The sequence below is a fragment of the Eurosta solidaginis genome, chromosome 4, assembly GCF_040869045.1.
Source record: "Eurosta solidaginis isolate ZX-2024a chromosome 4, ASM4086904v1, whole genome shotgun sequence".
Classification (NCBI taxonomy): Eukaryota; Metazoa; Arthropoda; class Insecta; order Diptera; family Tephritidae; genus Eurosta; species Eurosta solidaginis.
This window is the reverse complement of record NC_090322.1, coordinates 199,181,003-199,196,672: the sequence shown is the minus strand read 5'-3', so window position 1 is coordinate 199,196,672 and position 15,670 is coordinate 199,181,003. Positions and strand designations below refer to the sequence as shown.

General features: G+C 37.1%; 1 protein-coding gene and 1 long non-coding RNA gene across 2 annotated transcripts in view; both read left to right on the top strand.

Moving 5' to 3' along the window:
* The first annotated feature begins 1,836 nt into the window (after positions 1 to 1,836).
* On the top strand, positions 1,837 to 6,439 carry Naa15-16 (N-alpha-acetyltransferase 15/16). Its single transcript, XM_067784523.1, has 7 exons — positions 1,837 to 2,091; positions 2,564 to 3,052; positions 3,113 to 3,900; positions 3,966 to 4,329; positions 4,402 to 4,465; positions 4,525 to 5,177; positions 5,369 to 6,439. Exons 1-7 carry the CDS (start codon positions 2,035 to 2,037, stop codon positions 5,585 to 5,587), a joined length of 2,634 nt encoding a protein of 877 aa, XP_067640624.1. The 5' UTR covers positions 1,837 to 2,034; the 3' UTR covers positions 5,588 to 6,439.
* Positions 6,440 to 8,099: 1,660 nt separating this feature from the next.
* Positions 8,100 to 15,670, top strand: part of LOC137250875 (uncharacterized) — a 407,751-nt gene continuing 400,180 nt past the window's right edge. Inside the window, exon 1 of the long non-coding RNA XR_010953109.1 lies at positions 8,100 to 9,021. This is a non-coding gene — a long non-coding RNA (uncharacterized lncRNA). The remainder of the gene's footprint in view (positions 9,022 to 15,670) is intronic.

Here is a 15,670-nt window from a genome sequence, read left to right as displayed (position 1 = left end):
ATAAATATGTAATTATAATTTACATAATGCACAGTTGTCATTAATAAATAAATTAAATTCAAGTCAAAATTTAAAAGGTTTAGATACCCTTCTGTTTAGGTATATTTGACAAGTAGTCCAATTTGACAAGTATACCTAAACAGAAGGGTATCTAAACCTTTTAAATTTTGACTTGAATTTAATTTATTAATTAATGACAACATTTCATTATGTAAATTATAATTACATATTTATACACATAAATTTCTGCCCCTGAAGAAGTGGAGCCCTTTGACTTGCACTAAAGCAAATTTTGGTCATTGCAGCCTATTTCTATTACAAAAATATTTGATTTGGTGGATTTAATAACTGTTTGTATATTTTGTTCATTGTTTTAGATAAATTTTGACTAAGAAACTTCTTTTTTGTGGAATATGTTTGTAATTTTTTGCGTTTTCTTCATTTTTATGAAAGTTTCAAGATTTTTAGGTTAAGGCACCATTAATCGATCACATTGGAGATGGGTATGGATATGGGTATGGTTACGACTATTGCGCTAGGGTTAAGGAAGTTTAATTTGGCCTTTACTTCGTTCTGCGCCCAGATAAAACAGCTGATCGAACCTACTTTATGGAAATCAATGTAATCGATTAATGGTATAACGTTAATGCCATAACCATACCATAGCCAACCAATTGGCTTTTCACCATATCCATAACCTAAAAATATTTAATAACTTTTTGTATATTTTATTTACTGCTTTGGATACGTTTTGACTAAGACTCTTATTTTTTGTGGAATATGTTTGTAATGTTTTGCGTTTTCTTTGTTTTTTATGAAATTTTCACGATTTTTAGGTTAATGCACCATTAATCGATCACATTGGAGATGAATATGGATATGGGTATGGTTACGACTATAGCGTTAGGGTTAAAGGCCAAATTAAACTTCCTTAACCCTAACGCCATAGTCATAACTATACCCATATCCATATCCATCTCCAATGTGATCGATTAATGGTGCCTTTACCTAAAAATCGTGAAAATTTCATAAAAATGAAGAAAACGCAAAAAATTACAAACATATTCCACAAAAAAAGTCTCTTAGTCAAAACGTATCCAAAACAATAAATAAAATATACAAAAAGTTAATAAATTCACCACATCAAATATTTTTAGGTTATGGATATGACCAAAAACGAAAAACCAATTGGTTGGCTGTGGTATGGTTATGGCATTAGCGTTATGGTATGGCACCATTAATCGATTACATTGATTTCCATAAGGTAGGTTCGATCAGCTGTTTTATCTGGTTATGGTTTTATGGTTATAAGTCACCATTAATTGGCCGTTAAGGAAGTTTAATAAGGCCTTAATGGTGCCATACCATAACGCTAACGCCATAACTATACCAAATCCACAAACCAATTGGTTTTTGGTTTCTCGCCATATCCATAACCTAAAAATATTTGAGTTGGTGATCTTGTAGATTTTATTCATTGTTTTGGATACGATATTTAGGTTAAGGCAGCATTAATCGATCACATTGAAAATGGTTATGGATATGGGTATGGTTATGACTATGGGGTTAGGGTCAAGGAAGTTTCATTTGCCCTTATGGCCCGAATACATAACAATAACCTATTTGATGATCCCCATACAAAAACATGCAGTCAACTCATCTATCAGCGCACAATGCTGCAGTTTATCCTTTATCTCAGACACGAGTAAATATAAAATACACTCATGCTAGAATTGATTTATTTAGAAAAATTTAATTTTTGAACGAAAGTTCAGTCTGGCATCGCAGGTCCAATGATTGACAATTAAAAAGTTTGACAATCAAAAAATTTGTACTGTGCTTCTTCTTTGCTGTCGAACACAGATCGACATCTCAATTTTGCTCGTGGTCAAGTTTCCACGGAAATCTTGTGCAAATTTTCACCGTCCTTAGCGAGAACCTGCTGTAAAGATTAAGTTTACCTCGGTTGCATTAAACGTGGATAATCCAAGCAGTGTGAAGATTGTGCGTTTCTTTTAAAAAGTCGTGTACGAGATGCCTTCCAGCGATCCACTGCCGCCCAAGGAGAGTGCACTCTTCAGAAAGCTGTTGGTATGTGGTAGTATATTACAACTTCCAAGTTATGTGGGTTAAAAGATTTAGCATAAAGGTGTGCCTGGAATACATATTTTCGATTATAAAATGTTTTGTGACAGTGATATATATGGTCTAGCTAAATCGGCTGGGCCAGCGCAAATGATTTCAGGCGATTTTACGAGTCATCAGAGATGGTTTGACATGTCATTGGTTTGCACTTATTTACGATTCATAACTTAAAAGTTAATTAGCTGGACGTATATTAATTAGTAAAATTTTCAAATTTACATTTTCGGCAAGGTTTAAAACTTATATTTCTACTTTGCTAAAATGATTGCAATACATAACCTCAAAATGCGGTTTGTGCCTGAGTAGTGGGGTGGGTAGATCTTGTTTTGGTACAATTATATGACAAGCAAAGCTTATCATGGATCATTGTTAAAGTAAATTAATAATAATTTTCCCTTTTTTGTTTATTTTACTTTAGAAATGTTACGAAATGAAGCAGTACAAAAATGGCCTAAAATTAGCCAAGCAGATTCTATCAAATCCCAAATATGCAGAACATGGTGAAACTTTGGCAATGAAAGGTTTAACGCTCAACGGGCTGGGGAGAAGGGAAGAGGCGTACAAGTATGTGCGCCTGGGGTTGCGCAAGGATTTACGCTCACACGTTTGTTGGCATGTTTACGGTTTGCTGCAACGTAGTGATAAAAAGTACGATGAGGCGATAAAATGCTATCGTAATGCATTGAAATGGGAGAAGGATAATTTACAAATCCTTAAAGACTTATCGCTACTGCAGATACAAATGCGTGATCTTGAGGGCTATAAGGAAACACGGCATCATTTATTTACTTTGAGACCTTCGCAACATGCCAGCTGGATTGGTTTTGCTATGAGCTATCATTTAATTGGTGATCTTGAAATGGCTAATAGCATTCTGGAAACATTTAGCCAATCGCAAGCTTCGATAGTGAGTATAAATTTTTTTCGGAAAGAGTATATTTTAAATTTGATATATTTGTTTACACAGGAAACGCACGATTATCGGAATTCAGAGCTTTTGTTGTACCAAAATCAAATTCTTATAGAGGCTGGCAATCTACAGCGCGCTTTAGATCATCTAAGACAATATGAAAGTCAAATCGTTGATACATTGGCCGTTCAAGAGTCAATAGGAGACTTATATATTAAGCTGGGCCAACCTGCATTGGCTGTACGTATATTTGAAGAGCTGATACGTCGTAATCCCGAAAACACACTATATTATTCTCAATATTTTGCTGCTCGACAATATACAGATCCATCTGACAAATTAATTGCTTTTAAACAATTTGAGGAAATTTACCCGCGCGCCATGTGTCCTAAACGTTTGCCATTGGATGTTGCAAGTGGTGCTGCGTTTCGTGCTGCACTCGATTCATATCTTCGCCGAGGTCTACGTAAGGGTGTACCACCATTGTTTGTGAACATACGTGTATTGCATCGTCTGCCAGAAAAGGCCGCAATTATTGAAGAGCTAGCGCTTCAGTATTACGAAAATTTGACACGTTCAGGGCATTTTTCGAGAGAAGATGCCGATGCGAATCTGGCGGTTGAACCAGCGTCAGCTCTAGTGTGGACTGCTTTATTTCTTGCGCAGCACTATGATTTTAAGCGTGACACCGATCGTGCTTTGGAATATGTTAATGTAGCAATAGATCACACACCAACGCTTATAGAGCTATTTATGACTAAAGGTCGCATTTATAAGCATGCCGGTGATCCTGTTGAAGCATATATGTGGATGGATGAAGCACAGAGTATGGATACTGCAGATCGGTGAGTAAATACATAGTAAATTGGTTATTTTTTATTTGTTAAAAAATATATAAAAATTTGTGTAGCTACATTAACTCAAAATGCGCCAAATATATGTTGCGTGCCAATTTGGTCAAGGAGGCTGAAGAAATTTGTTCGAAATTCACACGTGAGGGTGTAACTGCAATGGAGAATCTAAATGAAATGCAATGTATGTGGTTCCAAACAGAGTGTGCACTAGCTTATCAGCGTATGGGACGCTGGGGTGATGCGTTAAAGAAGTGTCATGAAGTAGATAGACATTTTTCCGAGATTATTGAAGATCAATTCGATTTCCATACGTATTGTATGCGTAAAATGACTTTACGCGCTTATATTGCATTACTGCGACTGGAAGATGTGCTACGTCGTCATCCTTTCTATTTTAAGGCGGCAAAATGTGCCATAGAGGTTAGTAAAAAAATGATTTCTTCCCTGACTTTATGCAGGCAATTGAAAAATTGCATTCTATTTCCATAAAAGGTGTACATACGTTTATATGATAAACCACTTAAATCAGAAGAAACTATAGAGGAAATCGATTCAGGTATAAATAAATAAATTATTTATTTACCATACAGCTAAATTTTTTTAAATATTCGACAGAAAATCTCCCGCCATCAGAGCTAAAAAAATTACGCAGTAAACAACGTAAAGCAAAGAAGAAAGCCGAACTTGAAAGCGCACAAGCAGCACAAGCGCAAGTGAAGCGAGAGCAACATCAAAAATCTAAACAACAAGCAAATCAGGAAGCTGATCCCGAAGCGCCTCAATTGGATGAGCTTATACCTGATAAACTTGAACGGCCAGAAGATCCACTGGAAAAGGCTATTGAGTTCCTTAAACCATTACAACAATTGGCTAAAGATCGTATTGAAACGCATTTATTGGCATTCGAAATATACTGCCGTAAAAACAAAATTCTATTAATGTTACAATCCATTAGACGTGCGATGGCCATAGATCCTACGCATTCATCGGTGCATGCGTGCATCGTTAGGTTGGCGCAGGCATTGCCTAAACTAACAGCTAATAGCGAAATAAATGCCAGCATTAAAACTGTCATAGACAAGGCCACCAAAGAACTGATAGGTACAAAGAGTGTGCCACAATTAAATGATGAGTTTGTGGCGAAAAATGGTGCTTCCATAATGCATCTTTATGAGGGTGCGCGCATCACGTACGAATTGGATCCAAGTAAAAGAGAAGCGGCCATCAAGTTAATTACCTCATTTGACATTAACAAAGTTAAACTAGAAGTGAGTAGTTGTCGATATATGTATGCTCGCAAAAATTCTGACCTCTAGTGGTAAAAATCGCAAGAATTGTAAATTATTACAATTTATAAGATACACCAGCTCTTGGACTAAAACTTCTTAATTTTTTTATTTTTATTTTTTTGATCAGTTGTTAATTATTGCTTTTTTGTTTCCCCCTTTAAAATACAAAGGAAGCCTCGAAAATTTATGATGCATTGCGTTTTGGCTGCTTTGGCGAGTGTGAAGCGGAATTAAAGCAATATAGGGCAACGTGCCAGGAACGTTTCAAGTACGCACGCATCTTCAAAGACATAGTTATAGATAGCGCACCACCAAAAAATCATCTTATTATTGATGAGATATCATATTTCAATGCTGTGTCTGCTGATGAAAAGACTGCGGATTTGTAATACAATTGCAATATGGATCTGATATGCAACACAACTTTAAACTACAGACATATTTACATACAATAACAGCAACAATAATGTGAACATCAAAATGAGCGCATTGGCAGTAGCACCAATTTCAACTGTTAGATAACTTCTAAATGCCTGCATACACATTCATAAGTACACGCATACATAAACGCATCTATTCAACGCTGAAATTAAAAGTTTAAACTGGATAAAACAAATAATAGCAATAAAAGCATGTTGGAGGAGGGCAAAGGGCAACGTTCGAACAATGAAAATAGAAAATAAAAATAATTTGAGAAATCATTTATATAAGCGCTTACTGCATGCGCAAATTAACAATTACAATAAACACTACAATAATATTTAAACTAAAGGGAGCAGATTGACTTAATAAATACATGCCTACTTTGTATTTGGATCAGTTGTAATAAACACAAATAAAAACTCATTATGCATACAACCAAAAAATTGGCGTAGATCAGATGTAGCGAGAGCGAGCGAAATATTCGAGAAGAAAAAGGCAAAAAAGTAACTAACACAAAACGAAAAATCACAAATTGTTTGCATATTATACAACTTTATTTACTAATTTCTAAACAAAATACTTTATGTAATTTCGTTATGTACTACCAATCCCAAATCTATCTCTATTGAGCTGATACTTTAGGCCAATACTTACATATAATTTGCATATGAAATCTTTTTTAGACCACTTATAAGGTATTATGTATGTATTAGATTAATTAATAATACAAATATAAACTCTTCACCAATTTAAAATGTAGTATTCGTTGTCGTTTAGCAATTTTTGCGTATGACACGAAGCAATAACAAACAAAACAATTTTTCCTTTTTTAAGCACAAAGCGGAAAACCTTAAAGCAAAGCAGGGAGAGCAATAATTGGCGAAATACTTTTGGACAAGCTTTTAATATCGCATTATAAAAAAATGACGATTACAAAGTGTTTCGTGCAACAAAAAAACGATTTAAAAAAATAATAATAAAAAAGAAAACGATTTAAAAGAATGAATTATTAATAACAAAAACTTTAATTAAATTATGGTAGGTGTAATAACATATATAAGATGATTTTCACTAATTCTCGAATAACTGAAAATTAAAAACCTTTAAGCACAATTTGAAAAAATAGAATTTGAAGCTTATGTTGAAAGGGTCTGCAATTTCCGATTCTGAAATCCGTTTTTTAAAATATATTTGTCTTGAGAAGATGCATTATTCCTTCTAGCGTCCTTTTCAGGTCTAATCGGTTTCTTATAGTTTTGAATGCTAAACTAGTTCTAGCCCCAAACATACTTTTCTTTATGCCACTCTATGAAGCAACGACTGCGTAAAAACGGCTGCAGAGCTGAAATAGGCATTAGAAGGAATTATACAGCTTTGCAAGTAAAAATTATATGAATATAAAAAATTTAGGTAGTGGCATGTAAAATTAAAAAATTGGATGTAAAATAACCTAGAAACAATGAAAAAAAAGCAATTTCGTTTGTATATGCAAGGATAAAATCGAAAACGGGTTTTTTTTTTCAAAATTCTCTTGACATAACCTTCAATATTAGGGGCGCACTTTTTCCACTGTTTTGTTTCGTATGGGAACCGACACAGTCTAGACTAAAGACCTTTAGAAATATCAAATTGAAAATGTATGCTTTAAAGGGCCAATTAAACTTCCTAAAGGGCTTATTAAGCTTCCTTAACTCTAACGCCATAGTCGTAACCATACCCATATCCATAACCATCTCCAATGTGATCGATTAATGGTGCCTTAACCTAAAAATGGTGAAAACTTCATAAAAATGAAGAAAACGCAAAAAAATACAAACATAATCCACAAAAAATAAGTCTCTTAGTCATAACGTATTCAAAACAATGAATAAAATCTACAAAAAGTTGTTAAATTCACAACTCAAATATTTTTAGGTTATGGATATGGCGACAAACCAAAAACCAATTGGTTGGCTTTTGTATGGTTATGGCGTTAGTGTTATGGTATGGCACCATTAATCGATTACATTGAATTCCATAAAGCGGGAGTCATTGGTGCCGTTTTTCGTATCGCTGTAGTCGTATCCCTAACGTAATCAGCTGTTTATCGTTACGACGGTAAACAAAAAACCAATTGGTTGGCTAAGATACGGTTACGACCTTAGCGGCACCAATAATCGATTGCATTGATTCCCATAAGGTTGGTCGAATCAGCTGTTATAAGGTTACCGATACGGTTACCGATAAAGCACCAATGTCTCCAGCTTAAAGGGCGAATTAATGGTGACTTATAACCATAAAGCCATAACCAGATAAAACAGCTGATCGAACCTACCTTAAGGAAATCAATGTAATCGAGTTAGCGTTATGGTATGCCACCATTAATCGATTAGATTGATTTCCATAAGGTAGGTTGGATCAGCTGTTTTATCTGGTTATGGCTTTATGGTTATAAGTCACCATTAATTCGCGCTTAAGATAGGCTGTTTTACCTGGTTATGGTTTTATGGTTATAATTTAAGCGGGAGTCATTGGTGCTGTATGTCGTATCGCTGTAGTCGTATCCCTAACGTAATCGATTGCATTGATTCTCATAAGGTTGGTCGAATCAGCTGTTAAAAGGTTACCGATACGGTTACCGATAAAGCACCTATGTCTCTAGCTGTACCATTAATTCGCCCTTAAGAGCTAATTAAACTTCCTTAATCCTAACGCCATAGTCGTAACCATACCCATATCCATAACCAACTCCAATGTGATCGATTAATGGTGCCTTAACCTAAAAATTCATAAAAATGAAAACGCAAAAAATTACAATCATATTCCCCAAAAAATAAGTCTCTTGGTCATAAAATATGCAAAACAATGAATAAAATCTACAAAAAGTTATTAAGTTCACCAACTCAAATATTTTTAGGTTATGGGTATGGCGAGAAACCAAAAACCAATTGGTTGGCTATGGTATGGTTATGGCGTTAGGGCTATGGTATGGCACCATTAATCGATTACATAGATTTCCATAAAGTACGTTCGATCAGCTGGTTTATCTGGTTATGGTTTTATGGTTATGTCTCCATTAATTGGCCCTTTATCCACAATGGTTTGTAAATGCAAATATCTCAAACGAAAGTTTTCCATACTTGACAACCCTATTTTTTATTTACCCATCATCGATCAGGTGATAAGTACAGTTAGTTTTTAAAAGGGGCAAAAGTGTAGTGAATTTTTATAAATGGAAATTTTAGACGAGAATAAAAAAATCCACCGTAATTTTTTTTGTTAATTTGTCTCAAGTAATGTTAATTCAAAATCAAGACTTATGTAGTGAGAATGTGCATCAATTATTCTTTTCTGTACTTTATAGTGATGTCTTCGATTGCGGTTGGCGCTGTATACATACATACATGCATACATGTGTCGTGTAAGTAGCCCTTTTGCAAAGCAATTGCGTTTATAAATTTTTATTTAATTTTGGGGGTTTGTTTACTGTTCGATTCGTACAAGTTTTGCACGTTGATCTTTCAGGTTAGCGTAAACTTGTGTGTCAAGTTGAATCACTTGAAATCATTGTAATGCTGCATTTTTAGTTTTGTCGCACACATACCCATATATGGATACATATATATACACATATACATATGTAATACTTCGATCGTAAAATGTAATACGGGCTCTGGTGTTATCCCAACAGCTGATTTGTGCTGAGTGATCTTACATATTTTGCACTTGCTGTTGGTGGTGTTGTTGTTGGTGTTGTTGTTGTTGTGGCAGTGCTTCGCCCCATCCAATAGGTGCGACCGATCGATCACAAATTGTCATCAATATCCTCTAACGGGAGTCCAAGGAACTTGCAGTTTCAACAGGGGTGGACCATAATGAGAGGTGTGTTAGAGGCGTTGGTTCCACATTACAACTAAAGAGATGGTTGGTGTCATGTGGGAACACATTGCAAGCGGGGCATACATTTTGTATGTCGGGGTTGATTCTGGATAGCTAAGAGTTTAACCTGTTACAGTATCCAGAACGAAGTTGAGCTAGAGTGACTCGCGTTTGCCTGGGTAGTATGCGTTCCTCTTCCGCAAGTTTTGGGTACTGTTCTTTGAGTACTGGATTTACCGTGCAGTTCCTGGCATAAAAGTCCGACGCCTGTTTGTGGAGTTCGCTGAGGAACTGCTTGTGTTTTCTGGCTTCATACGGCTGAGTTCGCAGGTGCTGTATTTCCTCATATTGCTTACGGAGATGACTCCTTAAGCCCCTGAACGGTATTGGCTCGTCAATCAGATGTCTGTTGGGATGCCCAGGTTTCTGGGTATTCAACGGGAACTGTTTGGTTAGCATTTCATTTCTCTCCCAGATGGGGAGTATTCTCGCCTCATTATGCAGGTGGTGTTCTGGGGACATAAGAAGACAGCCCGTGGCGGTTCTGAGCAGTATTTTGGCAGACCTGTAGCTTCTTCCAGTGAGTAGTTTTTATGCTTGGCGACCATATAGGAGACGCGTAGCATGCAATCGTCTGGTCTTTTCCCCAAGTACTGCCAACAAAGAGATTTTAGGATTTTATTACGGCTCTGGATTTTCCCTACAATTGCGGCTGCATGCTCACCAAAATGTAGATCCTGATCAAACTTCACACCCAAGATTTTGGGGTGTAGGACAGTCGGTAGCGTAGTGCCATCGACGTGGATGTTCAAAATTGTCGACATTTGGGACGTCCATGTTGTAAATAAGGTCGCCGAAGATTTAGTCGGTGATAATGCCAGGTTGCGCGAGGCGAAAAAACTGGAGAGATCAGGGAGGTAGCCGTTTATTCTGTTGCAAACTCATCGATCTGTGGGCCTGGGCCTGTGGTCATTATTGTGCAGTCATCGGCGTGGGAAACGATTGTTTGGTTTTCATCAACTTACTTCGTTTTATCCACATTGTACTTATCTCACCTTGTACTTTACTAAAGCGCCAAATACACGACACGAACATTTCCGCGAACATTCCCGTTATGTCATGTTTCTGCGACGTTTTCTGTCGTGTATGGTGGTGTTTGCCAGTTCGCGCAAATGTTCGCCAATAATCAAAATATTTTAATTTTTGGCGAACATTTGCGCGAACTGTTCGTGCGTGTATGGCGAAATAGCTCATAATCGTAGTAATTTCTGAACGGAACAGACGTGCGCGGAAAAGTAAAATGGACAATAAAAAATTTCTGAGTGAATTTATTGAAATGTATACATTTTTTTACGCTTAATTGCCACAGCGAGCAATATTGCTGCAGCACAATTGTTGTCCGTATTCATCGCTGTCTGAAAGAGAACTAATGTTCGGCCAAAAGTTCGTATGGTGTATGGCCAAAGCTGCGAACAAGATTGCGGAATGTTCGCGGAAATGTTCGTGTCGTGTATTTGGCGCTTAACCCTACTCCTAAAATCTTAGTCAGCCCAATTCTAAACGAAAATTCCGTACGAGTTTTTTCCCTTCTCCCATTCCTCGTATTCTAAATAAAAATTCCTTGTGAGTTTTTTCACTTCTCCCTTTCCTCCTATTCTGAACAATGTTCGAAAAAGCGGAAACCGGTTACGGGAGAAAAGTAGGTATTATGAATGTGAGGGAGAGGGAGATTTCTCTGCCATTTCATAGGAGTTTTTTCACTAGTTAAATTAAAGGGAATGCATCAAAATAGTTAAAGGAAATTGGTTATTTTAAGAAAGAACTTATTTGTACAAATTTGTGCTAAAATATGTACATTTTAAGTCGAAAAGTATATCATAAGCAACGGAAGAGCTCTTGGTATATTTGATGCAGCCATCCAGAAATTGTGCAAGGATTTTTTAAGAAGGCTTAAATAGATTTTGGCATATGACGAAAGACGAATTCAAATCGACTTGTCCGCCAGAAAATTTCTTTGCTGAATGGAAGAAGAAAACTCCCAACGGATTTGTGTTATCCCGCCGTCTGCTTCTTCTTATGCTCCTTTGTCGATGTTGCTGTGGCACCAATTCATTACTAATTTTAGTCAATTCCATATGAAATGCAATATTGTGTATTGTTCATATTTTATTTCTAAATTTTAAACAAACTCGCAGCAATAATTAAATTTTTCAATTTCTTAAACAAAAATAAAAATGCACAACAAAAATTTCAATTGGCAAAACAGCTGATTTCGAAAATTCGAATTTCCTATTCCCCAATTATTCTTCTCCCTAGGAGAACAGAATTGGAGGAATTTTTCGCGGGAATAAAAAAATCCGCGAGAACAAAATTCCGCGAGAATATTTAGAATTGGTCTGAATATCAATTAATCATCAGCACTACTTGTTAACCATCACTACTTTGAACAAAACAATTTTTTTACAGCAAAATTCAATCGTGTTGAGTATTAATTTATTTTCAATGCACTAAATTCAAGGTAGTGAGTTCTTTTTTCTATTAATTTATCCAACATTAAATGGTGCCGAAACCCGGGAATAACTGATTCTACAATCATCCCACATCAATTCCCAAACTTACCAGCTAAGTAAAGAAAAGTAATCACGTGGATTACCTAACCTCTTTATATCTATACACTTTATAAAAATTTATAAAATGGCCACCGTCGATTCGATGATCGAGGACCAGCGAAAGACATACAAGCAACTACAAAGGTTCCAAAAAAACTTTGACGAAAAACCCGCTGCATCAAAAACCGCGGGTCTTATACAAGGCCTTCTTACAGAAATTGAATTGCTGTTCCGTACTTTTAAGCAATGCCACGGCGACATCTGCGCGGAAGTACGAGCAAACTCTATTGCTGATGCCGACGTTCCTTACCTAAAAGATGAGACCTTTTACGACTGCTATGATCTTTTTATCAATTTCAAATCAAAACTGTTAGACTTACAATTGGAATTTGCTTTGCCTACGACACCTGGTACAAACAGTACATTCGCCGCCACTAATTCACGCAACGATACCATTTCAGCTGCCGCTTGCTTGCCTAAAATCGATATTCCTACGTTCTCAGGGGACTACTTGGAGTGGATTCCGTTCCGCGACATGTTTCCAACCTAACGCAGGTGCAAAAATATTTTTATTTAAAGGGCTCGGGTACTGGAACTCCCAAAAAAATGGTAGAGGAGTATCCAGCTACAAATACCAGTTATGAACCAGCTGGGGCTGCGCTCGTGAATCGGTATCACAACAAACGCAAACTCGTTGACCAAATTCTAAGAAAATTGGTTAATGGTGAAAACACAGACGGACGTCTTCGTACTATACAACAATTGCTAGACATAACACGCAATTGCTTGGCGCTTTTAAGAACATTAGAGGTGGACACCTCGAACTGGGATCCAATTCTTATGTTTTTGTTAACCCAAAAAATTCACAAGCAAACTCGAAAGGAATGGGAGCAATCACTTCACGGCAGCACTGACATCCCACAAGTGAAAGAATTTCTTAAATTTTTAGATTCAACTACAAGGCATTAGAGTTTGTTGATGAAGGGCTTGCTACTGCGAAACTGGCAAAACCTTCTGTCAATTCCCATAAAGATTTACGGCGTGGTGCTTACGCAAAATCAGTACTTACAGCAACAACTGCCACTGCCAATAACAGTTGTTCCTGCTGTCAACAAAACCGTTTTCTTTATAAATGTTTTAAATTCGCTGCATTGCCAGCAGTGGATAAAAAGGAGTTCGTTAAACAAAACAAACTGTGCATGAACTGTTTAGGTAAGGGTCACACCTACAGTAACTGTACAACAACATCACGATGCAAAGTCTGTGGAAGCATGCATCATACATTACTTCACAGCGATTCCTCAATTGGAAACTCAACTTACAACTCTCACCAATCTGGCGTATCTAACACCTCTAAAGCTGCGACCGTGCAGTCAACCAACGTTCACACTTTGTCCACTAATATTAGTACACAAGTACTCCTAGCTACCGTTCGCGTAATAGTCGAAACGCCCAGTAGGAAATTTTGTTTCAAGGCTCTTGTAGATCAAGAGCTCAAGCGTCTTTTATATCTGAGGATGCAGCTCAATTGTTAAGATTAAATACCCGTAACGTTACTGCAAATATTTCGGGTATTGGAGGTTCTCAATTTTTTACAACAAGAAGGGCTGCCCACATAAGTTTGCGGTCAGCTTACAACAAGCACTTTAATCTAGAATGCCAATTTCTCTTACTGCCAAGGGTTACAACATACTCTCCTACTGCAATCGATCCCAATTACCTGAAGGATTTACCAAACGTATTCCTTGCAGATCCAGAATTCAATTCTCCATATAAAGTCGATTTTATTTTGGGTGCTGAGCTTTATTGTAACATTTTGCTCTCGGGAATGATAAAATGTGAAAGTGGTTTACTACCGCAAGAAACCTACTTTGGGTGGATGATTTCGGGTCCTGTAAAAACCAATTTTAATGAGTGCAATCTCTCTGCAAATTTATCGTCAATCGATTCCATCGATAACCAACTGCGTCTGTTTTGGGAACAAGAAGATATGGTGGATCTTCCGCTAATTTCTACTGAGGAAGCTGCAGTAGAGAAACATTTTTTGGAAACTCACTCTCGTGACGACACTGGTCGATATCAGGTCCACTTGACATTCAAACGTCTTGTTTTGCAAAATGAGTTACCAACGTTCAGTCAGACCAATTTTAACGCCTTTCGAAGACTGAATCAGCTCGAAAACGATTCAGATCTCAACCTGAGTTTTCGAGGCTCTATAGAGACTTTATGGAGGAGTACGTTCGTTTAGGTCACATGAAGGAAATCGGAAACTATCCGCAAGATCTTCCAGCTAACTCATATTTCCTATGTCATCACGGTGTCTTGAGAGACAGCAGCAGTACTACTCAGTTAAGAGTAGTATTCAATGGCGGAAATCATCATCAAAACCAAAACTCCCTTAACCTGGAACTCGCTGCAGGAACTGCTTTACAAAATAGTGTGCCGCTTATATTGTCTCGATGGAGACTACATCGCATAGCTTTTACCGCCGACGTAGAAAAAATGTTTTGTCAGATCAATATCTGTGAAGAACACCAGCTGTTCCAATGTATACTCTGGAGAGACGCTCCTACAAAACCAATAAAAATATACAAACTCTGCACAGTTACTTACGGTACTACTTCAGCGCCTTTCTTGGCCATACGTGTGCTACATCAGCTAGCAAATCCTCTTGCAAGTAAGATCCTCTTAACTGACAGCTACGTCGATGATATACTTTCAGGTGGAGACTCTATTCAAGAGGTAACCGAATTATACCAACAGTTGACGATGCTTACCAAAAGTGGTGGTTTCAATTTAAGGAAGTGGAACTCGAACTCGGCAGAGTTGCTGGAATCTATTCCACTAGACCACATTGATAAGCATCACTCATTCGTGGTAACTTCCGAAAATTTTGTTAAGGCGCTTGGACTTCATTGGGAAACAAAAGATGATAATTTCTACTTCAAAATTAACTTTGAATTTTCTGCCACCGTAACTAAGAGCAGCCTTATTTCTGAAGCGACCATGCTCTTTGATCCACTTGGTTGGCTAGCACCTACCATTATCATTGCAAAAATTATATTTCAAAAATTATGGTTAGAAGGACTGGATTGACAAGATCCGCTTCCACCTCAACTTCATTCAGAATGGGTTCGATATCGTCACTCTTTGAGAGAGCTAGAGCAAATCAAGATTTGTAGATGGATTGGCTGCAAACAAACAAGTACAGTTGATTTACACGGGTTTTGCGACGCCTCTCAAGCCGCTTACGGGGCTGTAGTTTATGCAGTAGTATGTACAGATGGCGTTCTCTCATCAAAATTAATACAATCGAAAACAAAGGTAGCGCCGCTTAAAGCCGTGTCCATTCCTCGACTTGAATTATGTGCAGCAACACTTCTGGTAAAACTAATGGCCACAGTAAAAACTTACTTCACGTCAAATCTTAGAACTACTTATTACTGGACCGACAGCACCACTGTTCTAAGTTGGATTCGAAGTCATTCGAATCGGTGGGAAGTATATGTCGCGAATAGGGTTGCTGAGACTCAACGGCAATCCAGCACATCTCAATGGAAATACGTTTCAACTAGCGAAAAT